The 26,696-nt window shown below is 39.0% G+C and overlaps 5 protein-coding genes and 1 pseudogene across 5 annotated transcripts; 1 reads left to right on the forward strand and 5 right to left on the reverse strand.

Moving 5' to 3' along the window:
* The first annotated feature begins 2,156 nt into the window (after positions 1-2,156).
* LOC131002586 (uncharacterized) lies at positions 2,157-3,524 on the forward strand. Its single transcript, XM_057929053.1, has one exon. It carries the CDS (start codon positions 2,157-2,159, stop codon positions 3,522-3,524), a length of 1,368 nt encoding a protein of 455 aa, XP_057785036.1.
* Positions 3,525-6,058: 2,534 nt separating this feature from the next.
* On the reverse strand, positions 6,059-8,820 carry LOC131002605 (integrin-linked protein kinase 1-like). Its single transcript, XM_057929070.1, has 13 exons — positions 8,406-8,820; positions 8,247-8,321; positions 8,058-8,153; positions 7,901-7,983; positions 7,684-7,804; positions 7,527-7,606; positions 7,382-7,444; positions 7,146-7,264; positions 6,983-7,068; positions 6,705-6,826; positions 6,512-6,623; positions 6,234-6,356; positions 6,059-6,152 (listed from the first exon to the last, which is right to left on the reverse strand). Exons 1-12 carry the CDS (start codon positions 8,706-8,708, stop codon positions 6,252-6,254), a joined length of 1,365 nt encoding a protein of 454 aa, XP_057785053.1. The 5' UTR covers positions 8,709-8,820; the 3' UTR covers positions 6,059-6,152; positions 6,234-6,251.
* Positions 8,821-11,073: 2,253 nt separating this feature from the next.
* LOC131002587 (cyclic phosphodiesterase-like) lies at positions 11,074-12,590 on the reverse strand. Its single transcript, XM_057929055.1, has 3 exons — positions 12,167-12,590; positions 11,608-11,662; positions 11,074-11,458 (listed from the first exon to the last, which is right to left on the reverse strand). The coding sequence occupies exons 1-3, from the start codon at positions 12,476-12,478 to the stop codon at positions 11,256-11,258; spliced, it is 570 nt and encodes a 189-aa protein (XP_057785038.1). The 5' UTR covers positions 12,479-12,590; the 3' UTR covers positions 11,074-11,255.
* Positions 12,591-13,899: 1,309 nt separating this feature from the next.
* LOC131002588 (oil body-associated protein 2A-like) lies at positions 13,900-15,130 on the reverse strand. Its single transcript, XM_057929056.1, has 4 exons — positions 14,669-15,130; positions 14,512-14,594; positions 14,329-14,443; positions 13,900-14,255 (listed from the first exon to the last, which is right to left on the reverse strand). The coding sequence occupies exons 1-4, from the start codon at positions 14,949-14,951 to the stop codon at positions 13,993-13,995; spliced, it is 744 nt and encodes a 247-aa protein (XP_057785039.1). The 5' UTR covers positions 14,952-15,130; the 3' UTR covers positions 13,900-13,992.
* Positions 15,131-17,440: 2,310 nt separating this feature from the next.
* Positions 17,441-19,726, reverse strand: LOC131002589 (protein NRT1/ PTR FAMILY 4.5-like; annotated as a pseudogene).
* Positions 19,727-20,784: 1,058 nt separating this feature from the next.
* On the reverse strand, positions 20,785-25,475 carry LOC131002590 (MACPF domain-containing protein CAD1-like). The gene is made up of 6 exons (XM_057929057.1): positions 24,898-25,475; positions 24,276-24,514; positions 23,708-23,903; positions 23,169-23,352; positions 22,534-22,688; positions 20,785-21,617 (listed from the first exon to the last, which is right to left on the reverse strand). Exons 1-6 carry the CDS (start codon positions 25,192-25,194, stop codon positions 20,988-20,990), a joined length of 1,701 nt encoding a protein of 566 aa, XP_057785040.1. The 5' UTR covers positions 25,195-25,475; the 3' UTR covers positions 20,785-20,987.
* Positions 25,476-26,696: the final 1,221 nt, after the last annotated feature.

Here is a 26,696-nt window from a genome sequence, read left to right on the forward strand (position 1 = left end):
TTCCTTCTTACTTGAGTTTGGATTTGTGAGAGGTTATGCTGATAGGACATTGTTTATTAAAAGAGAAAGAAGTGATATTTTGATCACTCAAATCTATGTTGATGATATGATTGTCGGTGCTACCTCACAACGTTTGTTAGATGATTTTGCAAGGGCCATGACCACCACGTTCGAGATGAGCATGGTGGGTGAACTAACATTCTTTTTAGGGATCCAAGTCAAGCAAGAACCGGAAGGAATTTTCATCTCACAGGGGAAGTATGCACGAGATATGGTGAAGAGGTTCAATCTGGAAGGTGCAAAGCACATGCGCACGCCAATGGGATCAAGCGACACTCTGTCGAAAGACAATGCTGGGGAGGCAGTAGACCCAACACTCTACAGATCAATGATTGGAAGCCTCCTATATCTCACCGCAACACGACCTGATATCATGTTCAGCGTATGTGTTTGTGCCAGGTATCAAGCTGATCCTAAAGAGTCTCATTTAAAAGCGGTAAAACGTGTGATAAGGTATGTGGCTGGCACACTTGATCTTGGCATCTTTTTCTCCAAAGATTCTAACACGAACCTTGTAGCTTTTAGTGATTCAGATTGGGCAGGGGATACTAATGATAGGAAAAGTACAAGTGGTGGGTGTTTTTATCTTGGAAATAACTTGGTGTCGTGGCATAGTAGAAAGCAAAATTGTGTGTCTCTCTCTACTGCAGAATCCGAATATGTTGCTGCAGGTTGTTGTTGCTCTCAACTTCTTTGGTTGAGACAAATGTTGTCAGATTACGGTGTGACGAGTGATGTGATGGTGATGCACTGCGACAACATCAGTGCAATAAACATTTCAAAGAATCCGGTCCAACACTCACGAACCAAGCACATCGATATTCGACACCACTTTATTCGCGATTTAGTGGAACAAGAGGTAATTAAGTTAGAGTATGTTCCAACTGAGAACCAAATTGCGGATATTTTTACTAAACCTTTGGATTTTGAGAGATTCACCATGTTAAGAAGGTCTCTTGGCCTTTGCCTTCGAAACTAATGAAAAAGGAAATGTTTGTTGCATCAGTTTCAAAAGAAATATTCTTAGATGCAACTGTTTTTTGTCTGTGTGACGCTCTATGTTGTTTCAGCACGTTCCTCTTCACTATCTCAGGGTGTATGTATAATATATATAAAGCACAGAAAAAGCCAAAGTAGTTTGGGGGGCACGGCGTTCGCTGCGACGATGCTACCTTACAAAATGGCCATCCTCGATTGCTTTCACAAATTTAGACTAGGGGCACGGCGTTCGCTGCGACGATGTTCTCTATGTCAATAAAAATGAGTGAATTTTACTTGGTGCTGTACTTATAAGTGCGAAATAAAGTCTAACTGAGTTATGTGTTAGAGGATGTTGTTATAACAGAAGGCAGAACATTAGATAAAATAATTCGGGAAAAATGGGAAGTTTGTTTTCAGTTCCGATTTTCATGGGATTCTCTCTATCCGCAGGTTCTGTAGTTTGTTCCGCATATCTTGTTCTTGATTTGAACATATCTCTTTCTTAATCTCCTTCTAACCCTAATTTTCGAATTTAATGGTGAAGATTTTCGAAAGATTTGATTTGTTGAGTTTTTGGCTTTGATTTCTTTAGTATTTATTCTCTGCATGCAAATCAAATCATCACCATTCTTCATCATTGCACTGTGGTTTTCGAGAGAGACTCTTTGCTTCCTTTGCCTTGTACTTAGTCTTTTTTGCTCCAATAATGTCTAACCCAAATACTATTGAGCTTATTAGACAGATTCTATCAAATCCCCAATTTCAAGCAGCTCTAGCCACCATCTCAGTGCCGGAAAATCAAGTTGTTCCACCGTTGCCGTCCCTGCCTGCTCCGATGACAACTCCAGCAATAGCAAGCAGGACACGCTCCACCACCGGTGTCTCAAACACCGGAAGTCTCAAAAGCGGTGCTGAAATCCGGCGCCCATTTCTACCATCGAGCACTCTGCCGATTCACCGGTCGAAAAACCGGCGAAAGCAAGGGAGAACCTGAAAAACCCTCAAATAAACGCAAGAAGAAGGGGGCCGAAACCTCTAGGCCCAAGCTCAAGGCGGTACGGAGGTCAAATCGAATCCCCACTCAACCTAGGGTTTCAAAACACGGACCCCCGAAGATGGTGTTACTCGACGAATCAGAAGACGACCTACCTCCAGCCAAGCAAGCACGGACGTCTGGGCCGACGGTAGAAACCTCCACTGCTGACGAAGAATCTGCGGCTCCAACAGAGGAGACCACAGAACCAACAGCCTCTTCTCCGGTGCAGTCTCTGGATACTCTGCTCAACGAGGCTGAAGCAGAGGTAGCAGCGGAGAATCCTTCTGACGACGACACACTTCTCACTGAGGTGTTAACAAAGCTCAAGCGAAAAGCCATTCGTGAAGGAAAAAGGAAGGCTACCACCTCGGCTGTGCCCCCAACACCTGAGGCCACAGAGTCAGAGGAAGAAGACATGGACGTCGAAGACGAGGAGCCCGAAGGCTCAGACATGGAGGCCAACAAAGCTTACCAGCCCTTCTTCTACACTGCGGATGCGGCAAAGTCTTGGCAAAATGTCAAAAAGATGGAGTGTTACAGTGAGCGGAACATCGAGCAAGACTCATTTAAAGTGCTCAATCTGGTGGAATTCTTCAAATCTCGCCATCTGTTCAAGTCCGTGACGGAGGTAGAGCCGTTTGTTAAAGCAGTGGTGCAGCTGGTTTATAGCAACTTGACAGCCGATTTCGGAAACCCAAAGTCCAGGAAGTACGGGAAAGCTTTTTACAGGAACACGGTCTTTAATTTGACGCCTTCGGTCATCAATGGAATTCTTGGCACGCCTGATGTGAAGCCCACAGCAGTAAAGAACATGGACAAAGTGGCCTCAGTCATCACTGGTGGGAAAGTGCGGAAATGGTTAAAGCCGATGAAATCATCCACCTTGTCCTATCTGTATTCTGCCTTGTTCAAGATCATGACCATGAACTGGATTGTGTCAACCAACTCCACCGTGGTTACACAACAGCATGGCATACTTCTCTATTGCATTGGAGAAGGATTGCCATTTAATCTAGGTCAGGTTATCTTTGATCAAATTGCCGCTTCTTCTCAATTGTCGGGGTTGCCGTTCCCCTCTTTGATTTTCAGGGCACTTCGGAGTCAAGGTGTACAGGTGAAAGCGTCTGCCAAGAGGGAGGTCATTCATGAGTATGCTCTTACGAGCATGCTCTTTAGCGAGGGCAAAGTTGCTGATCTGCCCTGGGTTAATCCAGTTGCTGCTCCCTCTGTTGAGGACACTACCATGATCACAATACCTAAGGCAACATTGCAGGCCCTGTTGCAGCATATCGACGAATTGGAGAACAGCCTTCTGCAAGCCCGAAGAATTCAGGGGGAGTCATCGTCAATCCTGAATCAAGCCAAAGGACAGTTAACTGCCCTCCTTTCTTCCCAAAAAGGGGGAGAAGATGCTGCTGCTGATGCTGCTGAGGGAACAGGAGAGTAAAGTCAGGGGGAGTGGTGTTGCTTGATGAACTTTCACTAGAACTTTTACTAGCAATTTTTGTTTGTTTGTTTGTTGGATGCTTAAGTTGTTTCTTTTGTTGTGTTTGATTGTTGGGTCTTTGACTTGCTTATGCATTCTTGCTAGTTGACGGTTTTTACCCTGTTTCTTGAAAGTTTAGTATGTTTGCTGCTGTTCTTGTTGGTGTGTTTTGTACTGTTATCTTTGCAGGGGGAGATCACATCAAGGGGGAGAAGTATGTGTGTTGGTTTTGTGAAGAAAGGCAAAAAGGGGGAGTTTGTTAGTCTTGAATAAGTGTGTTTTGCTCTTTCTTCATTGTGTGTTTTTAGGTGTTTGGACCGAGTCAAGAAATGATGGAAGACGTGTAGGATGAAGGAGGAAAAGAAGGAACAAATTCTGTTGAGAAAAGGAAGGAACAAGTAGAGATAAAGAGAGAGAGAAAGGAGCGTGTGGCAGCTCCTAAAATCAAGGAAGAAGTGGACTAAACCCAACAACTATCAAACGGCCACTTCATCCATGATCCAAGCCACGACTTCAAACCTTGGGAAGCAAGATTGAGATGCCTATATATACCAAGGAGAAGTCCCAGTTCAGATCAAAAAAAAACTTTGAGAGAAGATATCTAGCTTTTGAGTGATCTGTTTAGGAGTGTTGTTTCTCGTGTTGGGATAACATTAGTTATAGCATTCTGTGTTTTGTTGGATTTCGGAGTATAGCTCTTGAATCCAGTTTAGTTTGTTAGTGAGAGTGTTTGGTGTTCAATACCTAGTCCTTTGTAAAGGTATTGAACGTGAGTTTCATTCTCCGTTTAGTAATTTCGCCATAAGGCATTCTTCAAGTTATTTATAACTTGAAGAAATTTTTCCAAAGTTTGGTGTTCGTTTATTTCCGCTGCATTATTTACTCTGTGCTGTGTGGTGTGTTACTTTAACACAAGGTTTTCAGTTAGTTCGTGTGGAGCAACACTTTCAGGGAAAATAAGGAGAGATGAGCTATCAATAAGTAAGTTTTCAATATTATTGCTCCCTCCGTTCCATTAGCTCATATCATAAATGATAAATATTATTCTTTTAAGGGGTGTGTTCTCTTTGATTATAAATTTATCATTAGAAAACAAGGAAAATAAAAGATTGAAATTTTTTATCACAATTTAGTGGTCTCCGTACTCTTTTATCTTGGGGGAAAACTATACTCTCTCCGTCCATGATCCAATGTTCCCCACCTTTATCCGTGCGAATTTAAGAAATATTAGGTGAATATGTTATGAGTGGAGTTGGATCTGAGAAATAGAGGAGTTAAATTGTATATCTTGAGGGTAAAATTAAAAGATCATAAGAATATACAATATGAAAAATATTATCACACCTATAACTTGTGATACTAATATTAGAATTTTCCAAGAGAATTGTGAGTGAAAAAGGTGGAAAATTTGGCTGCCCAGAAATCCTAGCTACCTGCCTGAGGAAAATTTTCCAAGAGAATATGTGAAAGAGTGGAAAAAATGAGAAAAGAATATAGGATTTATAAAGAGATGGCCACTCCAACGACGTTGCATGGCTCCTCTTCGGCAGTATGTTCTTTACTTTTGTCTTACACTCTCTCCCTCCACGAAAAAGAGTCATATTTATTTCTTCTTTTTTTTGATAAATTTACAAATATTAGATAAAGAAATTAAAAGTCCCTTCCCAAGACATTTGGCCTTAGGCATTAATCCCTTACCGTTTGGCTAACACACACACAATATTTATCTTTTCTTTTTTTTTCATAAAAAAGAGTTATTTAACTTTTGAACCATCACATCAATATTTCTATTTAACTATAAATTGTATCTTTACTCTATTTCGTGGACGTACGATGGGAGTATACATTTGTCAAAGCAAGCACATTTATAAAGTTATACTATATTTCTAAGCTCTTTTCTAGAAGAATTGTATTTGATCGTTTCTTGAATATGCACGCAAAGAGAAAAGGATAAGAGAACAAAACAAATTCTAAAAGAAAGAGCATAAACAAATTCTAGCAATTTTTTAAGGGGCTTTGTAAATATTAGAGTTTAAAATTATTTATCTTAGGGCTATTTGTAAAAATAGGCTACTATTTTTCGGACTTGCAAAAATAGACCAATTATTTTAGTTTTTGACATTTTTAGGCCACATTTGAGCTCAATTCAGCATTTATAGGCCATTTTTGGGGTCAAAATGTGGCCAAAATAGCCTGATTGGCCAAATATAAAAAAATACCAAAAACTAAAATAATTGGCCTATTTTTGCAAGTCCGAAAAACAGTGGCCTATTTTTGCAAATAGCCCTAAGCTAATGGCCTTAAATAAATTTAAACTCTAAATATTATATATACATCTGATATCCTATTCAATATCCATCTTTACACACTACTCATAGCCACTACACCAAGAAAACAAACATCAGATACAGATAGGTCGTTTTCAACTACGATTCCATCTAGGAATATACATATGAAACAGAAACTATCACAAAAAAATATGATCTTACCAACATTCTCAATAAATGGAGGTGAAATTATTTTAGACAACCATCTCCTGAAAGACTCATCTGGTGCAGGAGGTGAGCTGAAAGATAATCTGTTCCAAACCTGCACGAACTTTATGACATGAAATTGCATGTGTGTTGAAGCATTGGATGAGAAAACACAAAGATGAATAGATATAATTACGACTTGATGAAGAAGAATCTAGATGTCGCTCCCTAGAGATTTGTTGGAATCAGTCGAGCTGCTGGAACCGGATCGGCATTTGGTCCAGCTCCAATGCTGAAAACAATCCAGTGGTATCACCTGCTGCACATCAATGGTCATCAAAATGAACTAACAAGGAAGAAGAAGAAGAAGAAAGAAGAAAGAAGAGAAGAAGAAGAAAGAAGAAGAAGAAGAAGAAGAAGAAGAAAGAAGAAGAAGAAGAAGAAGAAGAAAAGAAGAAGAAGAAGAAGAAGAACCTTCCAGCAGCTTCTATGATCAAATCTGCTATGGATGCCCTCCAGCCGAGGAATGATCTGCCTAAACGTCGGCCTATCAGCTGGATTTTCACTCCAGCACTCTTCGATCAAGCTGTTCATTACACAAACATATATATATGCCATCAATCTGTGTTCAATTCAAAGGTTTCATAGCTTGATTGCTTCATCTTACTCTTTAAGGCCATGCGCGTACAGCTTCATGGGTGCCTTGAAAGGAGGGCGCTCTTTCGCAACATAAGATTTTGGCACTTCGTGTTCTTGCTTCGTGCTGAATGGAGGGCTTCCCTCAATAAGCTAAGGTTCAGAACCACACAAAGATTGATCATTTTAATGAACCAAACTCAATTAATTAAGCTTTCGTATAAGCTCCAAATATACATAAAGAAAAGAGACTCAATTGGATCTTGCAGATAAACCACAAGTATTGTGTAAGTGAAAAAAATCCATTACCTCCTGTAAAATCAAGGCGAATGAGAATACGTCTACTTTTGTATCGTAATCTTGATTTCTGAAAACCTCAGGAGCCACATAACGACCTGATAATGCCCGCGTAAAATTTGAGAGATTAAATGAATGTTTACACCAAGAATGTTTACAATAAGTGCATACTTACAAGTACTATCTTGATAAGTGAGAGGCCTCTCTTCTTTGATCCTGTTGGCAACTTTAAGAAGCTTGCTAATTCCAAAATCTGCAACTTTGAGGTGTCCAGAATCATCCCGCAAGATATTTCTGTTATCTTAGTCAAATAAGAAGACAAAATTCTATAAGAAGTTACTGAATGAGAACCAAATGAATCCAACACTGTCAAGGCAAGTTTCATCACAAGTTGGAAAAACCAAAGCTTACGAAGGTTCAAGATCGCGATGAATAATAGCTCCAGGTCTATGTTCATGTAGATAGTTCATTCCCCTGCAACACCAACTACCTTAATTAATTTTCATCTATACCCAATCCGAGAATTTTGCTTGAGTTCTCATAATCTGTGATGAACCTGGCAATATCCATAGCAAATTTGAGAGCTTTTGCAGGTTTTAGAGAACCTTTTCCTTTTAAGTATTCGTGAAGGTCGCCCTGCACGTGCAAGGAATTGAACAGATATGCTTCTGATCACATCAAGAATTGATCATAAACAAAATGAGAAGACAAACCTTTGGTAAATATTCGGTCACAATCATCATCGGACTACTTTGTGTCACAGCACCAAGAAACTGGACGACATTTGGGTGTCGTATGCTCAAAAGCAAAGAAAGCTCATCTCTAAACGCCCTCCTGCAGAGAATTAATTAACCAGTGACTTAGATAACACAAAATTGTAAACAAGTTCCAAAAAAAATAAAGCTTAATTATTTTGTTCAAAGGCCTCACACTTTATTCTCATCAGCAGCCCCTTCATAGAATACCTTCACAGCAACTTGTGTTCCAGCCCAAGTAGCTAACTTAAATGTTCCCTGCCAAAATTTTCTTACCATCAGAAAAAAGTGAAATTAAATATCAAAAATGGAATATAACTATAGTCACAAACCTTGGTTATTTCCACACTGTTTGTAAAATCAATTTCTTTAGGATCAATCTCATAATCTGGTAACTGACCAGCATTTTCTACCCGCATGGGAGCCAACTAACACAGGAAATTAATTAACCAACCACATGCAGTTAATTAACATCAAGGTATGTAGAAATTAATTAAGAAGAAACAAAATCTCTCTCTCACCACTTGCTTTGCACCGTGTGTCTCCAAGAGTTTGATCACATCATGATTCTTGTAGTGTATGGCATCTGCAAGAGGCTGTTGAAGCAAGTTGAGTTTGTTGAAACACATCATGCAATTAATTCACAAATAAACATTGAGAATTAATTATATATAATATACCGTGCCACCCCAGCGATCTTTGAGGTCGACATGTGCTCCATTTTGAAGCAAGAGGTTGGCAACATCGGCAAAGCCTTGGCATGCGGCGACGTGAAGGGCAGTCCGGTTATCGATATCGCGGAAATTGACGTCGGTGCCGGAGTCTAGAAGCTCCTTGATGCCGTCCAAATCACGTTCGTTGGTCATATACATGAGCTTCAAACCTGGATCCATGTCATTCGCGTCGCCACCTACGTTGTTTTTATCTGTCTCCCCCTTGGGCGCCATGGACGATTGCTTCAAAGGAGCGCGTTTCGCAGCCATTCTGCATGCCCTCAACAAACCCTACTTTTTATATATCAGATTTTTCCATTTGCTGGAATCCACAAATTCATCTTTTTCATGCAAGAAATCGCATATTCCGGGACGCTTCGGAAAAAAAAAACGCCATAAACTGGAGATAGAAATAATGGACAAACTATGAAGTGATCAGTAAAGATCAAAATCAAGAAAGGAGATAGAAATTATTTCTGGAGATAGAAATAATTGCGTTTCTTTCCTCTCTTTTATTTTGGCCTTTTTTTTTTGTTTTAATGCGAGAGAATCAACGGTGCTTTACAAATTCAGTGATTAAACCTTATATTTTCAAAGAGGCAGAAGTTGAAAACCGGAGTTCTTACGCAGATTATGATAACAAAAATTTGTCTATGGTAACTGCGTAGAATCTAAGAATTAAGCAATCACAAATAAAGTGCTGCATTTCGGCCAAGAGATGTTAGGGTTTGTTCGGTTGTAAGGTGAAAATTGTGAATTTATGGTTAGCAAATATATGTTGATTTTTGTTTTTTTGTTTTTTTTAAAGAACAAATATACGTTGAATTTTTAAGCTGATAATGATGACTGACAATACAAGTTATTTTAAATTAAGGGTATTCGTCGGTAAAATACAACAAATTTTTAATTTCTTAAATTTAATACGATTTTATTTTTTATTTATAAATACATGAACTTACGGCTAATTTTAATTTTTGACACCAATAAAAAAAACTCAAATTTATTTGTTAGCGCTTTTGTTATTTTTGACTCCAATAAGAAAAAACTCTTATTTATTGATTTTTGTTTATAAAATATGTTATATTCGAGGATTGTCTAACTCTTTCACAGTTTTTAACTGTTTCATATTGAACTTATCTTAGATTGAAATATGTATTATGACCTCCACGTCAACAATAAATTAGAGTTAAGTTCATGTATTTGTGCGCAAAAATAAAAGTAATGTTAAATTTCAGAAAGTAAAAAATTTTGTATATTTACAAGCAAATACCCCTTAAAATAAAAATGGACATTTTGTATAAATTTAAAGGGGTAATAACCAGCAAATACATAGTTTTTTTTTTGGCTTATATCTTCACCAGCGGCCACAATCTCAATGTGGCCACCTCGATGCTCGCTGCATCGGACGTCGTCTCAAAATTGAGGTCGACGAGGGAGGCATCAGGATAACCTTATTGTCCCCCACAGATGGGGCCTTCTCCGATTCTGCCGTCGTTCGTGAAATTGCAGTCGTTGTCGGCCGAAAAAAATGTGGTGGTGCTGAGAAAGAGTGAGAGACAGGTGTTTGCACTGCCAAATGAGAGGGTCCTGTAGCGTGGATGAAGGGAGAGGGGTCTACTACGGGGTGGGAATGAGGAGGATCTGGCGCGCGCCACTGTGTGGTGTGAGAGAGAGAGAGAGAGAGGGACTGTGTGTAATTGGTGATGTTCGGCTGTCACATCAGATTTGATTTGGGCGAATTTACAATTCGTGGGATAATTGCGAATACATTATAAATTGATGTATTCTTGATCAAACTAGAAAATGGAAAAATCTGTGTATTTTCCGATTATTACCAAATTTAAAACAAGATAAATACTTATACCAGATATGTAGCCTATTACTTATTTTAAAATGTGGTGGTCTTGATTTTTAAATTCCAATATTACTTTTCATGAAAAATTTTCAAATGTATTAATTGAATATCCATATTGAATATTTTTTTTATGATTCAAAGTTAACGATTTTTTTGAATAAGAATTTAATAATAAACAAAGAAAAAGAAAAAGGAAGTGACAGAAAATTTGGTGAGAAATTTATTTTAAATCACACCACATATATAGTTCGTATTCTCCTCCTCTTGTAAGGGTGAGAAACCTAAATCACCCATCCCCAACTAAGAAAAGAAGCATTGCATACAAAGTTACTCATATACTCCCTTCCTCCGATCCCGCGAAGCTTGAGTAATATTTTCTTTTTGAGTTGTCCGAAAAACTTGAACAATTTTCTTATATGGCAAAATTTTTTCTCTTTATTCACCTTTTTCACTTTTTACCCACCACATTTAACATACAAAATACTAACTTCTTAAAATACGTGCCTAAAAAAAATTGCTCAAGCTTCGCGGGACGGAGTGAGTAATATTTGTCCAATATAAAGCTCAACACTTGAAAACTAACTCAACTATACAGTTGGGACAGAAAAGATATGAATTGAGGTTTTGGGCTTACTTAAATTGGAAAAATAATTTTTAGAAACATCTAAAAGTATTAGAAGAAGACTAGTCCTAAGCATGACAAAACATCTAAAGTATTAGAAGAAGACTAATACTAAGCATGACCAGCCAACAATGCTGATCGGCTAATTGGAATGAAAATTTATGATCCAATAAGAAAATGCCATCTTATTCATGATTTACACAGAAAAAGTAGAGACCGAAACCAACAAGCAAAGAGCAACAGTCAGTTCCATTTGTTTTTGACATAGTACACAGCAACTTTCATGTTATTCATGGAGCCATCAGACATTAACCTCAGCTAAATGTGATGTACCTAGTGATTAAGGTTTGAGTTGGAACTCATCCACCTTCTCCCAAGATTTGCAGGTCCTATCTTCAGTTTCTGTTTTATACAATGCTAGACGCGATATCTGGAAATTTAGACTGCCGATGCTTTCATCCAAAGCATAAGCTTTCTCTTGCGCGGCTTTCTTCTCTGCATCTGTCAATTCACCGTAGAGGAGGCTCAAGTGCGGCATATAAGCTGCAAATGAGGAGAATCAAGCTAGTTAACTGAATATAAGTAATATTACTCAAGATATTGATGAGAGAATACATTTGCCTCTGCTCGAGGCACAGAGAAAATCCAAGAGAAAGAAAAGTGCATTTTAAGAGGGTAGAAGAGTAGCTTACGAGATGAGCTCTTCAAACCAAAATGTGCACAGGAATGAGCACTAGCCTCCACCACCTGTTTCAGAGTTGCACAATCACAAATGTTATGCACAGTTCATTACATTTGTTTAACAATAACTCCAATAATGATAGCAGATAATTCAACACCAAGAAATCTTCCTTGTACTACATTTTTATGGCTATCAACTTTGTCTCCATGGAAATGAAAGGGAAAACTAAACTACTATAACAAAATTTCCATTTGTTTCTTCATTTCATCTGAAATAAGCACAACAAATCTTCTTCCCCACCACAGCTCCCGAAAAGCTTCAACTCCTTCCATATCATTGGACACGCTCCCATTCTTTCTATTTTATCAATCTGTATATGATTTTAGGCTATAACACCGTGATACAGCCGTCACCAGTATAGCACAAAAATAACTTGAATTTACCTCAAAATAAATAAATAACATCATGTTTATTGCAGAAATTCGAACCTCGCAGCAGGGATGAACTCCAGAAAAACGAATAAAAAACTGCTTCTCAAAAAATTGAACCGTGGAATTTTAGAAAATTACCTCAGGTGTGGGATGAAGCAGGAGAAAAACGCACTGATAAAAGAAAGTGCCGGTTGCGACTTTCTCCACCGTAGCAGCATACGGTTTGAGGCCCTCGCACGCCTTGTGAAACATATCACGCGCCTCTTTCTCCGTCAATTTAATAGCTCCGACCACCGTGACGTGCGGCTCGAACTCCGGCCCGCCGAACTCCGATCTGAGACCGTCCATCAATTTCTTCAGGCGCGGCTTCAATTCCTCCGGCGGAAACGCCCACACCGAATAAGTATCTCTCTTGACTTCTCCGCCGTCGGCGGTGGTGGTGGTAGCCATGAAGATTTGAGGAAATGGCAACGGTATCTATTGAGGTGGAGATGTGCACTCGAGAGTCGAGAGTCGAGAGGTATTGACTTTCCATGATCTCGAAATTCGATTATTTTTGGGCACTTGAATTATTTTATTCTTTCTTTGTTTATTTTTAATCATTTTTTATTCTCAACTTTGTTTATTTTTAATCTCTTTTTTTTAATAGTCTCAAATAACATGATACTTAATTTAGGCTTAAATTAAAATTAGATTAGTGAATTAACTAAAATCCATATAAAGTTATTCCCCTGCCCCACTTATCTTGGCACACTTTCTTTTTTAGTTTGTCCCATTTATAATGACATTTTTCAAAAAATGGTATATTTTCTACACACATAACATAAATGAACTCTACCAACTTTACATTCTTAACCCTTTATTCTTAATTTTTGTGCTCAAATCAAAAGTGTTAAGATAAATAGGACGAAGGGAGTAAATCCTAACTCATTTCCTCTACCTATTGATTGTGTGTGTCTCTCTTTCTTCGACCGTATTAGCAGATCTTCATTCCAACACTCTTCCATCTTCCAAACCATCGCCAACACTGCCACTTCTATTCTCCCCCTCCGTCCTATCCTTCGGCTATGTCGCCTCCCAAATTGAGAAGCTCCAGGAGTGGCTCCACCTTCTCGACACCCAGCTCCGCCATGAGGTCCTCTCCCGCCGCCACGATCTACTCTATCAGTTTCATTCATTAAATCCATGGAGTCCTCTCCTCCAATCGAGTCGTAATCGAACCCCTCCAGTGGCAGCTTGTCAACGCCTTTCCTTGTCAGCTGTATCTTTTCGGCCCTAAAGCAATTCCTAAGCCTCGAATCTAGAAAATACACATGGATTTCGCCGGAAAACGATAAGGTCAATGACTTTCTCATCATCATGTGGAAGCTCCACAATCGCCTTCGCCACCACCGTCCCAACAGCGACAAGCCACAGTTAATATTCTGATCTTCATGAAGGATAAATCATTGGTGCTCCTCGTCGCTTTTTGACTTCGAGATGAACGACTACACGAAATCAATGCTGAATAATCCTAGCTAGCAAGTGGATAACAAGACAATGAGTCAGAGAATTTCGACAAGCTCGGAGAGGGTGACGTCGAATTTGATTAGAGTTGTGTCACGTCGATTAGAATTTGTGTCACGTTGACGTCATTTTTATGGGAAAATTGAAATAATGTTTAAGTTGGTTTATTTTTTTAATAATTCTGAAAGTTTTGTGAAAATAAAATAAACTAAAATTCGTGTATTTACGCGTCAATAACTCAGATTCAATTTTAATTATTATAATTTAAATTGCGAAAAAATTGCTACAATATTTAAAGTATATGTATTTTTTAAATAATTTTTAAAGTTAATGGAAAAAAATCAAAATGGACTATGGACCCAAAATGGACAACTTTAAAATATGTATTGGTCGAAAGGATGAATATTGACATTTGACAAGACCAAATGGATCCTTCCGTAGTTATTACAGGTGAATCATCAGGGGAAAGGAGCCCTAGATTTGATCTCTGTTTCCTGCGCATCAATGGCGAAACCTTTCCCCGTCTGCATCCAGTAATCAGCATAAGGATTCACAGCCTCCGCCTCCGGTATCGCGAAATTCGCCCTCTTCCTCCCAAGCTCACTCGACGACACTTTGTATTTCTCATCCCTCTTCTTTATCAGCTCTTCTTTCACCATCGCCATGTTCACTCCTTGCGGCGACACCATCAGCGCCGGCGCTCCCAACGGAAGCCTATCGCCTGAATTCAATGCCGCCGATCTATATATTTCACTAATTCCAATTAACATATATTCAACGCCAAAATCGAATACCTCTGTCAACTTGCCAAGTACACCAAAATTTGCCGTAGCTCTGCGCCAATTCTTCGAGCTCCGATTTCTGGACTAGCTCAGGAACTCTCGGATTCACCCACGCGCCCGACGTGATCTGCACTAAAATTGGATCGATGATCCAAAAAAATGTTCATCGCAGAAAATTTCGTCTACAAAAGCTACCTCGTAGAAGTGAGAATGCCAAAGCTTCTGTTCCTCCAGCTGAAGTGTGTCGAAAACTCGCTTCGATACTATATACTCCACACCTGCAATCACAGAGACACAGTCACCAAATCAATTAACAAAGACAGTGAATTATATTCTCGGTTACGAATCTGACCGATGAGGCGGGCGGCGGTGTCGTCGGAGTCGTAGACGGCGCACTGGAGGAAGTCCTGATTGAGGCGGCTTATGTAGTGATGCGTCTGGATCTGGCGGGTGAGATCGTGGCTGTAGATGGCGAAGGAACAGGCGTGCTGGCTCATTTTTTTAATCGGTTGAAATGACTGCATCATCTCCGCTCCCTTGTCCAGCATCTGCTGCCCCACCGTCATCGCCTTTCCCGGCGGCACTGCGCCGTCTCCCGGCGGCATCGCCCCCGGCGTTTGGTCGGTTGAAGCCATTTAATTAGAGCTAAATTTGAGTGAATTTCTTCGAAGTTTCCGATCGAGTAGATGAGATACATATACTCACGCTTTCAGCGGTGGTGGATTCTTGTGTAGTCTCCACGTATCCATGGATGAAGATCGAGGTGGCAGAAATCGCTTGAAATTTTCCGCGCCTCGTTTGTATGCTATGAGTCATCAGTTTAACAATCAGGTAAATAGGTAATGTTCATCAGTGATCACGCCATTCACTACGAGAAAAAAACCACCCTGAAATTAACTACCGAAAATAACGGTAAAAAAGAACGCGACCGGCGACCCAAACGATCGATAATTATATTTTTTCAATTCCTTTTAAATACTAATGACCGAAATATTTATTATTAGAAAAAACATAGTACTATTATTTAAAAAAAAACTCATAACTAACGATCAAATCTATGGAGTTTCGATTGTTAATTATATTTTTTTTATTGCTTCAATTGTTAAATATTGATTTGATATTTATTTTATGAAAATATAACAATTGACAATTTGATCGTTAATATTAATCTATTTATTTAATTATTTTAACAAAAGTTATCGATCAAAGTATAAAGTTCTATCTTTTTAATACTCCATTCGTCCCATTATTTTAGTCCTCTTTCACTTTTCACGCATATTAAGAAATACATTTAATCTTTCTTTATTAATCAACTCTTTTATTATGTTTACACATCATTTTCACGTTTAAGTAAAACATTAAATAAGATTAATTAAGTAAAATAATATTTTTATATAATATTAATTAAAAAAATGGATCTTTTTGGGGCATCCCAAAATAAATAAAGGACTAATTTCATGGGACAGAGAAGGTATTAAATTAACAATTGAAATGTCAAATGTGCACTAATTAATAATGGGTTTTTTAAATGTAAAATTAACTATCAAAATTTGATCATTATTATTATTTTCTAATTTAACAATCGAAAATTCGACTATTAAATCGAAAATTTGATTATTAAATCGATCGTTAATTTATCGATTTTGTACTTACAGCTTGCCCAAATTAGAAATTAAAATCTAACTCTAAAATCACTCCCCTCCTGCCCCCGTCAATTTTCTCTCCTGCAACCCGAATCACCGACTCGCTGCCATCCCATCGTTGGTACATTTCACCCCTCGTCAGGCTCCTCGTTGCTCGGCCCAGGTAAGCTGCTCTTTGCCTTGCGTCTCCCCGTCTAGCACCGCAACGCTCACCCACAGTCTTGCCTCGTTCTTGCCCATTGTTAATACCCAAAAATTTTTGTTAATTCGATCATTAACCTTTTTAACATTACAATTAATAAAATTACTCCTTCGTCCCTGAAATAAGTTCCTCTTTGGGGACGGTAAGGGTTTTAAGGAAAAATGGTAAAACGTATTGATAATGAAGAAAAATGTGTTATAATTAGTATTGGGAGTGGTGAAAAGGTGAAAAAATGTTATAATTAATACTGGGAGTCGTGAAAAAGTGAAAAGTAAGAATAAATAAAATATTATTAGTGGTGGGTAGTTGTCCAAAAATGAAAAGAAAGAAAGAAGAACTTATTTGGGGGACGTCCAAAAAAAAAAAAACTTATTTCAGGGACAGGGGAGTATATAGTTGTGATATGAAGAGTTCTGTCACAAAATTTGTTACATTTTAAGTGTAATTAAGTTTAACTACACCAACACATATATCTATATACTTTAGTACATAAAAATGTAAGTAATTTTTTTTTTAAAATGTAATAAAATTTGTGGCATTTATCCATGCAACAAATTAATTTTTTGATATCCAAAACTATCAAAATATATTTTTGTTACACATAGATGTCAACTATTTCGTGACATAAAAAAAAATATAGTAGTTATTTTATGACATGTGAAATTGTAACTATTTTTTATGATAATACTCCCTCCATCCACTAATTCAAGACCTTTTTCCTTTTTGGGACGTCCACCAACTCAAGGCCTATCTATTTTTAGTAAACTTTTATTCATATTTTAATTCAAAAAGTCAAATGTGGGTCCCTTTCTCCACTCAACTAATTAAAATGTGGGTCCCTTTTTCCACTCAACTAATAAAAATATATTTTTCCTCCACTCAACTAATAAAAATATAATTTTCTTAAAACCCGTGTTTTGCCTCTTAGGTCTTGAATTAGTGGACGGAGGGAGTATAATTTATAATTAATTAGTTATTTTTTAAAAAAATATTATTAATAGTTAAAAGTAATATAATATATGTTTGTATATATACTCCCTCCGGCCCACTTCAATTGGCACATTTACCTTTTTTATTTGTCCCACTTCAATTGGCACTTTCCTAAAATAGTATGTGGTCTCTACTTTCTCTACTCATATAAAATAAGTGGACCCTACCTACTTTACACTCTTACCCCTTTCTTAATCTTTGTGCCCAACTCAAAAGTGTCAATTGAAGTGGGACGGAGGGAGTATTATTTTTTAGTGTGATTAGAGGACTAAAACAAAATGTGCAACACTAAATTACAATCAACATTTTAATCCTTCTTCAAAGTTTACAAACTCTAGAAATCTGAAAGCAAAGAAATTTTCCCGGTTCAGGAAATGGCAATCAACTGTAAAAACAAGCACACATCATGTAATGATCAACACGCAGATTTTTTCTGCTCTTAATCACCGCGACTGATCTACACTTTGCAGCTCACGCATTTTGGTGGTACTTCCATGGCTATCTTGCCTATACTTGTACCTCTTGGAAACAACGAGATAGATGCAGAAATTAGACGAAACTCAAGGCGGAGAGCAGCCAGTAGAAGAGATTCAGATGGTTCCTATTTATGTTGTTCCCGGCCAGCCAGCCGCCGCTGCTCGTCGCCTCCCTCGTCGCCCTATTCACCGTCTTCACCAGAATGGTGCTGAGGAAGTAGCCCAGCGACATGGACGTCCACAGGAAGCAGCTGGAGATCGACTTCAGCTCCTTGGGCGCCTGATGGTAGAAGAACTCGAGCAGGCCGACGTAGGTGAACATGTCGGCGATGCCGAAGATGAAGTACTGAAACGTCAGCCAGAAGACGCTGATGGGGAGCGACTCCACGAAGGGGTTCGCGTCCACCATGCCGCGCTCCGTCGCCACGCGCTTCCGCTTCACCTCCACCGCGGCGGCCACCGCCATGGACGCGGAGGAGAGGATGAGCCCCACCCCCACGCGCTGCAGGTAGGTTATCCCCGTGGGGATGCCGGTGAACTTCCGCAGGAACGGGACGATGATCCGGTCGTAGAAGGGGATGAGCACGACGAGGAACGCGACGGGGATGATGGGGAGGGACGCCGGCGGGATCTGGAAGTGCTTGCTCATCTTCTTGTCCATGGTCACGCCCTGCTCCACGGAGAACGTCTGCAGCTGAGCCAGGCAGAGAGTCATGATGATCGTGCAGAGGAAGATCGGGAGCACGTTCAGTATGATCTTCGCGTTCTCGACTTGCGTCACGGTGCAGAGCTTCCACGGACTGCTCGAAGCTGTATCAATGGCGGCTTTGTCTAGAAACCTGAAAGCGTCTGTGTGAGGTAGGAGTTCTGCTATGTCTGCTGCTTCTTTGTCCAGACTGACTTCGTAGAGGTCGTTGTCGTCCTCGGGAAGTTGAAGGTTTCTGTTGCGGATGGCTGCAACGTAAACCTAAAATATATTTGCAACAAAATAGATATTTTATATACGCCACGAATAAAGATATTATTCAATATATATTTACCTGCGCAATTTTAGTGAGGGCGCTGCTGCCATTGACGACGTGGATTCGATACTGCGGCAAGCCAACGGCGAAGACGATGATGGCGAAGAACAAGGCGATAGTGCTGACAGCGAAACCCCAGTCCCAACCTTTGTGATCTTGGATCCAAACAACGAACGTCAAGCTGATTGCGCCTCCAACGCATAGAGCAAGGAGAAGCCAGTTAAAGAAGCTGGACTTCTCCACCGCCTCCTTCTCATCCTCGTCTTCGAACTGATCGGCGCCGTGAGAGGGCAACGCGGCCTTCAACCCTCCGGAGCCGATCCCCACCATGTACAGAGCGACGAAGAGGAGCACCGCCTTGCCTCCGCTCACTTCCACGCAAGTTGAGGTCGGGTCGAACATCTTGCATGGCGGCGGCCTCAGGCCGCCGTAGTGAGCTTGCAGTGCTAGCAGTCCGAGCCCCTAACATACATAATTAAGTCAGATTCGGTGCATAAATCATGAAGAAAATTAAACAAAGAAAATAGTGATGGATGAAAATTATTGTTACCAGAAACTCGATGGAAGTTACGAGAAGAATAGCCTTAAACCTGCCGATGTAGGTGTCGGCTAAGGTGGCGACGGCGATGGTGACTATGTAGCTGGTGCCCATGAAGTTGGTGAGCTGGTTGGCTGAGGTGGCTACGTCGAAATGCATCACGCCGGTGAAGTAGGTCACCAGATTAACGGCCAACGCCAACGTGGCCATGCTCTCGAAGGTGAATGCGCCTAAGATGAGCAGAGAGGTGCGGCTTCCGCCATGCTTATCTTTCTGCGCCGGCCTTCCTTTCCAGTCCACCTTCCCTTCGATGAGCTCAGCCGTTTCCATTGATGGTAGCTCGAATGCTGCTGCAAGAATATTGAGAATGGACAAAGGTGGAGCTAAGGGAGATATAAATACGCGCGGCTGCTATGATGATATGATAGGGATGGTGAGGAGTGCGTTGTGTGAATGAGACAAGAGGAAACAGATGCTTTTTGTCTCAACATTCTTGAACCAGATGCCGGCTTAAGCATAGGAATATTTCCATTGAAATATTCAACTCAAAATTGTGGACAGACATAAACAATAACAACGCAACAGAGAAACAGCATCTGCGTATCTGTGGAGCTAGCTAGTTTGCATCCTATTGTGGGGATATGCTAGTTTGGCTTATTTAAGCAGCCGCAAGCTTAACGTTAACATCATAATTCTTTTAGAGGCGTTTACTTTGAGGATGTGTTTTCTTTAATTGTAAATTTATCGTGAAAAAAGGAAAGGATAAAACAAAATTTACCCTTTAAATCATTTCTTTCTTTTTCCTAATTTCTTATAAATAGAATTTGACATTTACTCATTCATCATTTTCACTTCAATCTCCTTTATAGTGAAAATGAGACTAAGAACGAAATTTTATTTTGTAGGAAATAAGGGAAAAGAAAGAAGGGATTTAAAAGGATAAAAAAAATTATCTCTTATTTTCTCATGATAAATTTACAAACAAAAATACCACACCCTGAAGGATTAGCCTTGATAGATAAAAAAAATAGTAAAAGGTTTCCAAAAATGGAAAGAAAGAAAGAGGAAGTTATTTGGGGGACGTCCCAAAATGGAAAAAGATGAAGTTATTTTAGGGACGGAGGGAGTAGTACTTTTATGGATTGAAATTTTGAAATATCCAAAGCCCTTAATTATTTCTATCATTTAAGCTAGTTTTACTTTATTTTTATCACATATTGAAATAGTGGGATTGAAGAAATACTCCTATTGAGAACAAAAAATACTCAATCATGCAAAATAAACGTTCCCTTGGTCTCAACAATAGTGTGCTAGATATATATTCAACAACAGTGTGTGAACCTAAAAATATCTGTTTTCTGAGTTATATACTATTAAACATCAACAAACGTTGTCACTCGTTTTCTTGGACGCTGTTGATGATGCATCATTTTCTTGGACGCTCTTGTTAACGCTTTCCTCAGAACTTCATGCATTCACGACACAAAGAAGGTAGAGAAACTACAAACTCACACAAGTAATGTCTTCTATTAGCATTGAAACTACTGTGTAATTTTTGTTTATTGAAGTTTGCTATATGAGAAGGAAATATAGGATGTAAGAAACCAAAAAAATAACTTCTTTATTGTGCAGTAACTCAATAAGTAACAAAATCATCAAGTCAATCCAAAAATGCTCAAGCACAACAAATAATTATATCAATAGATATACAGAAGAATAGGCAAAATAGGGTCGCCTGTGCAAAAAATGCTGAAATCTTGCTAGACTGTGAAGATGAATTCCTAAGGGAAGAAACAGCTATCAGTAGTTCAAAAGGGAGTACTTCACACGTAAAACGATTCTCCCTTTGTCGACTCCGAGCTTGGCTCCTGTGACCAACCAGTGACCGGGCATATCTTGCGGGCCCTTGGACATTTCTGTCATGTCCACTATTTTCGCCAGTTTTCCAACTTGGCCGGAGCCATCACCCCTCTCGTGTGACAATGAAGACGATGAACCATCAGGTTTCTGTGCAGCTGACAGATTTGAGGGGCTATGATCCCAGACTGATCGCCTTATTGTGCACCCGGGGACTTTGGAGAAGAGCAGTTTCAGGTGCAAGACGCTTTTGGCACCAAAATCCCACACGCCAAGTTGTGCCCCAGTCACGATGTGAACACCAGAGAGATCGCCAATGCACGTGTCTGTGTATTCTATCGGTGCAGTGCTCACGTGGGAGAAGTTTTTCCACTTGATAGGTTCGAACCATCGGCTGTCCTGCTCTTCAGGCCCTTGCCACTTGGGTGCACCTATTGGGATGTGCGTGTCCCAGTGGGGCTGAAGAATCTTTGGGAGCGAAACTAGATGCTGCAAGTTAATGGCAAGACGATTTTGCTTGCCTCCTTCGAGGCTGAGTTTGAGCCCCGTGACAGGCTTACGTCCGACTGTGACCTGCAATACCATGAAAACTTCGGAATTGATAGCAAGTATTTACTTGTAAAGCAGCTAGAAGAAGAAAATGAACGATGGTTATTTTTGTTTTTAAAGGGATTCTCAACTCTACTAAAACCATCACTAAGCAAAATTAGATATTTCCCACTTTCTCTAATCAATTAAACATGGTGGATTCAATCCACAAATCAGCTATCCCTACTGTTTAAGCTTCTCATAGTAGAAGAGCAAACATGATGGTTTGACTCATACAGTACACGGCATCGTCCCCATATTCAAATACTGGGAGGGATTTATTTCCATTTCCAATGGAGATCAAACCCCATATGTGAACTCATGCATGCAAATTCACAAAATCATTAACTCCTCGAATTTTCACCCCTAAAAGCAAATATCATATCTTACAGTTCAGTTAGACAATATATTGGAGGGTGATATTTTCACCCCATAACATGCTAAGCAAACCCCGAAATCTCTTGAAAACACAAATCCCGTGTGCAAAATTTTGGGGTACGTTGTGGGGCGCATATAGCTGCATCTTTATTAAATTGGACTTACTGGTCGATAAAAACTTAACGACAATGAGGTTGCTCAGTATTTCAGGATGAAGCGTTCATCGTAAAGCTAGGAATAGACCTTTGGTTCACTTCTATGTCCACATTTCATTATTTAGAAAGGCGTCAAGGAGCGGTTACAATAACAAGTGAAAACCTGTGATGTGTGTCTCAGATGCCGGAAGATGTGGAACTAAATGATATAGTGCACAGCAAAAATGTTGATTGTTGAGGAAGATAATGAAGACAACACATATCATTATTACATATTAGCAAGAGAGAGCATTCTTGACCGATTCTTAAATTAAAAACGGAAAAATGCACAGTTAAAAACAGAAAAATGCAATTCTAGAGTGATATACCTGATCTGGGCTTATATAAAGCTTAGGACCCATTAAACTGAATTGAAGATAAGGACAAACAGGCTCTTTTCTTTGCAAATTGTTCTGCTCAGGAGCCCACACCCGAGAAATTTGGAAATCCAAGAAATACTGAAGATCCTCAATAGGTGGCTTGTCTGCAGGCAGTGGATATAACGCATAATTTAGGATACAGGAAACAATGGCATGTTCTTTATAAAATGACGATTTCTTTAGAGTAGGACAAACATGTTTTGACTCAATACTAAAATAATCATGGTATGTTCATGAGGCACCTCTATGTAGTAGAAGAAAAGGAATCTGACAATCAGAGCCCAGTAACCGGGGAAAGGTGTTCGATTTCTTTAAGTTGTCATTGATTCAGATTTCAACCAATACGATTTTGCTTCAACCACATACATTAGAAGACTTTCGTATATGAATATTGGAACTTTTTTCTTGCTCGCTGAAACCCCTAATGAATGGGGGAAACAATATTCATAACCTTTCCAGAAAGCAAACCTCATAATGACAAAGGCTGAGTCTTCAGCCTAAATCATATTCTACGAGATGCGGAGGATTTAGAAGAAAATACTACTGGACTGATGGCATAATAATAACAAAAGTCGAATCCTTACACTCCAAGTATAACTCAATAGCACGAGCCAAGTGTTTTATCCCAGCCACTCCTTCAAGCAAAGAAACGATGGGCATAAATGTCATATTGATCACATCAGGAGCTCCTTCAACGGTCCTTGCCCATTTAGAGTAGCTCTGTTCAAGGTCGTCTCCCCCTCTCCTTCTGAAAATAACCGTAACATCCTACAGGTAAAATAATACATTTCACTTAACCACCTTCATTACTGTAAGAATACGCCAAGCTTGAAATATGCACTTGATAAAAGTTTAGATACTTCGGGTGAGAATCAATTACTCCCTCCGTCCACTAATTCATGACCTAAGGAGCAAAACACGGGTTTTAATAAAAAGTGTATTTTTATTAGTTGAGTGGAGAAAAAGTGTACTGTTTTGGGACCCACCAATTAAATATAAATAAAAACTTACTAAAAATGGATAGGCCTTGAGTTGGTGGACGTCCCAAAAAGGAAAGAAGGCCTTGAATTAGTGGACGGAGGGAGTATGATGGTATAAACTCAAGCAGTGCTACTTCACTAACCTTGTCCTTGTATTTTAAAGTGCCAGCATTTGTATTGACCTTTGAATCTGAGAACCTCTGATCTCCAATATCTTTCACGTAGTTCTCAATATCTGACAAGGATAAAGGTGACGATTGGTGCTGTCTAACATAGACAAAATCCCTTCCACCAATTGTTACAGAGGTAACAATGTGGGTTCCGTAATTCTCTATAAAGCTGTGGAACAAAGCATGATATCAGGAACTCAGAAATCAGGTAGTCAACATTTACAGCACTCAATTTCAAGCATGACCTTTTGAAAAGTTTCTTCTAGTACTAGTTTCCAAAAGAGGCAAACAATAGAAACATCTTTGGTGCTTGAAGGAGATTCTGAACAGATAAGTCATGACAATTACATTCTAAAATCAGCAACACAACGTTTAAAGATTTTCAATGTTGAAAAATTACTGCTTTTCCATCCATAAAGTCGGTAGCCTTTCACAAATTCATATATTACAACATTTCTATAACTGCAACAGCATACAGATCACATATGAGATTGAAGACGAGCAATATCAGTCAGTAAAAGTGGCTTGCAGAATGCTTCACCTTGCCAAGGATGCAGGATCCCAAGAATATGGAACTGCACGTTTGATTTCATTACGCAAACTTAAATCGTCTTTCACTAGTTTGATATTAAATAACGGGATGGTACATCCAACCATTGCAAGTGACTTTGTAGCTGCTGCATCAAGTTGCCAAGAGCCGCTGAAATTAAACATGGCATTGAAGCATCCAAGTGGTATCTGACCAGGTAAACCTGAACATTCATTGAAGAATCCTGCCATCTGAAAATTGATTCAAAATTAACATGTCAAATTGTCAATTCTACATATTCTGGGCTTACATGAAAAGTTTATCAATCATTTGGATGTCAATTCTACTTTAAGTAACAAATCAAATACCAACGGCACATAATTAGAACATAGTATATAGTTATCAACCAAAGAAGCTATGCAGCAACGATTAGTCATAAAATTCCCTTCTTCAAGAGAATCAAGAAACAACCCCCCGTTTCAACAACACGAACCCACCAAGATACAACATCCAAACAAGGAGCAATTACCAGAAACGAGAAAACCCACGAAGCAAAATCAAGTGCAAAGAAATTATCAAAAAAAAAAAAAAAGTAATTGAACAAATTAAAACCCGGAGGCAATCAATCCATTACCTCGTGGAAGCTCCAAACAGGGGTCTTCTTATTATCAGTCCGACCACTGCTACATTCAATGTCAACGGAAACATCGGGGATCACGCAAGATTGGGAGATTTGAAGATTCCTTGTGTGGTCGTCGTCGATATGCACCAAGCGAGAGGCCGGTCCGCCCTTGCAGTAGAGCAACCTGATGTCAGAGGTGACGTCAAAGCCGCGTCCCAGAGCTTGGATTGAGTTGCCGAGGGTGGCGATTAGCGCATTATTCGAGGCAGCGGCGTTGCTGCCGAGGTTCTTGGTCGGAGGTGAAGCCATGGGAATTAGTATTCAAGATTTCTTCATTTGCAGAAAAAAGAAGAAAAAGGGGCGGAGATTTTTGTTGATAGAAAGAGGGCGATGGCGGTGACGGTGTTGGTGGAGTCAAAGGTTGGACTTTGGAATTAACAAATAACGATGCTGTGTTGTGTTTTGTTGCTTCAAATTGCGATTCAAAGTGAGCAAAGTTTGACTGTAATAATGGCAAGAAACGCGTTGTCCTTTTGCATGGATAAACCTTACTTCGATTCTTTTCTTTTCTTTTTCATTTCGATTCCTTCGTTCCATTTTGTCTCTCTCTTTTTTCTCTACATTTAATCATTTATTATTTTTCAAATTTTAATTTTAATTTCTCCGAGTTGGAGATGAGCTAGTTTTAAGGATGTGGTAGAATTGAGACTGAAATCTAAATTGGAGAAGATTCAATTGGGTAAAGAAATGGGCTCTGCTTTATAAGATCCGGTGAAATAGAGCCCAGATCCCTTGCGATCCAAGATCGAGTATATTGATTATTGAATAGTAAAATCTGAGTTAAAGTCACTAATTTATTTTATAAATTATATTTAAAAATTAAATGTGATAAATTCGATCTAAACAATATTAGTGGAATTGAGAGTATAGTTTTTTAGGTGAGTAAATGAAGAGATGGTGGTTTGGAGACGTCAGATCTTGTTGAAAATTTGGATAGGGGAGCTCCCTAGCTTCAGCGGAAAGTTTGTTGTTACTTTCACACAAAAGTTCTCTATTCTTTTCTTATTTTTGAATTGAAAAAATATACTCCCTCTATCCAAATTCACATGGCCTACTTTTTTTTTCGGACCGTCTCATCGAATTTGGCCAATTTACTTTTTTAGTAACAACTTTTTACTATAATAGATACTCCCTCCGTCCCGGTTTTTGGTATCCAGTTGAGAACGACACGAGTTTTAATAAAGTGATTGATGTGTTGTGAGTGGAATAATGGTCTCACATTTTATGTGAGAGTTAAAATAATTAAAGTGGAGTAAGGGCCTCACCTACTTTTACCAAAAATAGAAATGGATATTAAAATATGGGATGACCAAAAAAGGAAAGTTGGATACTAAAAGCTGAGACGGAGGGAGTATGAGGTTCACATACTTTACACTATAATCTTACTCTCTTTAATAACCGTACCAAAAAGAATTAGATCAAGTGAGGTGGGACGGAGGAAGTAATAAAATAATAGTATCCTTATACAATATGAATTAGAGTCTCATTATCTCTTTTCTTTTTAGGCACGATTAGTGGAGACTACAGGAATTATAATAAAAATAATTGAATATAGTGTAAGTGGAGAAAAAATATATGTATTATATTATAAACGGAATAAATAACTCATCATATGAAAAAAAAGGTAAACAAGTACATGTATTATGTCTAAAAATAGATAGGGGTTAATTTTTATGAATGTTTCAAAATGACAATACATGACTATTGAGAGAAAATGACAAGAGGCATCTTGTAATATTATCTATATACTA

The sequence above is a fragment of the Salvia miltiorrhiza genome, unplaced genomic scaffold, assembly GCF_028751815.1.
Source record: "Salvia miltiorrhiza cultivar Shanhuang (shh) unplaced genomic scaffold, IMPLAD_Smil_shh fragScaff_scaffold_149, whole genome shotgun sequence".
Classification (NCBI taxonomy): Eukaryota; Viridiplantae; Streptophyta; class Magnoliopsida; order Lamiales; family Lamiaceae; genus Salvia; species Salvia miltiorrhiza.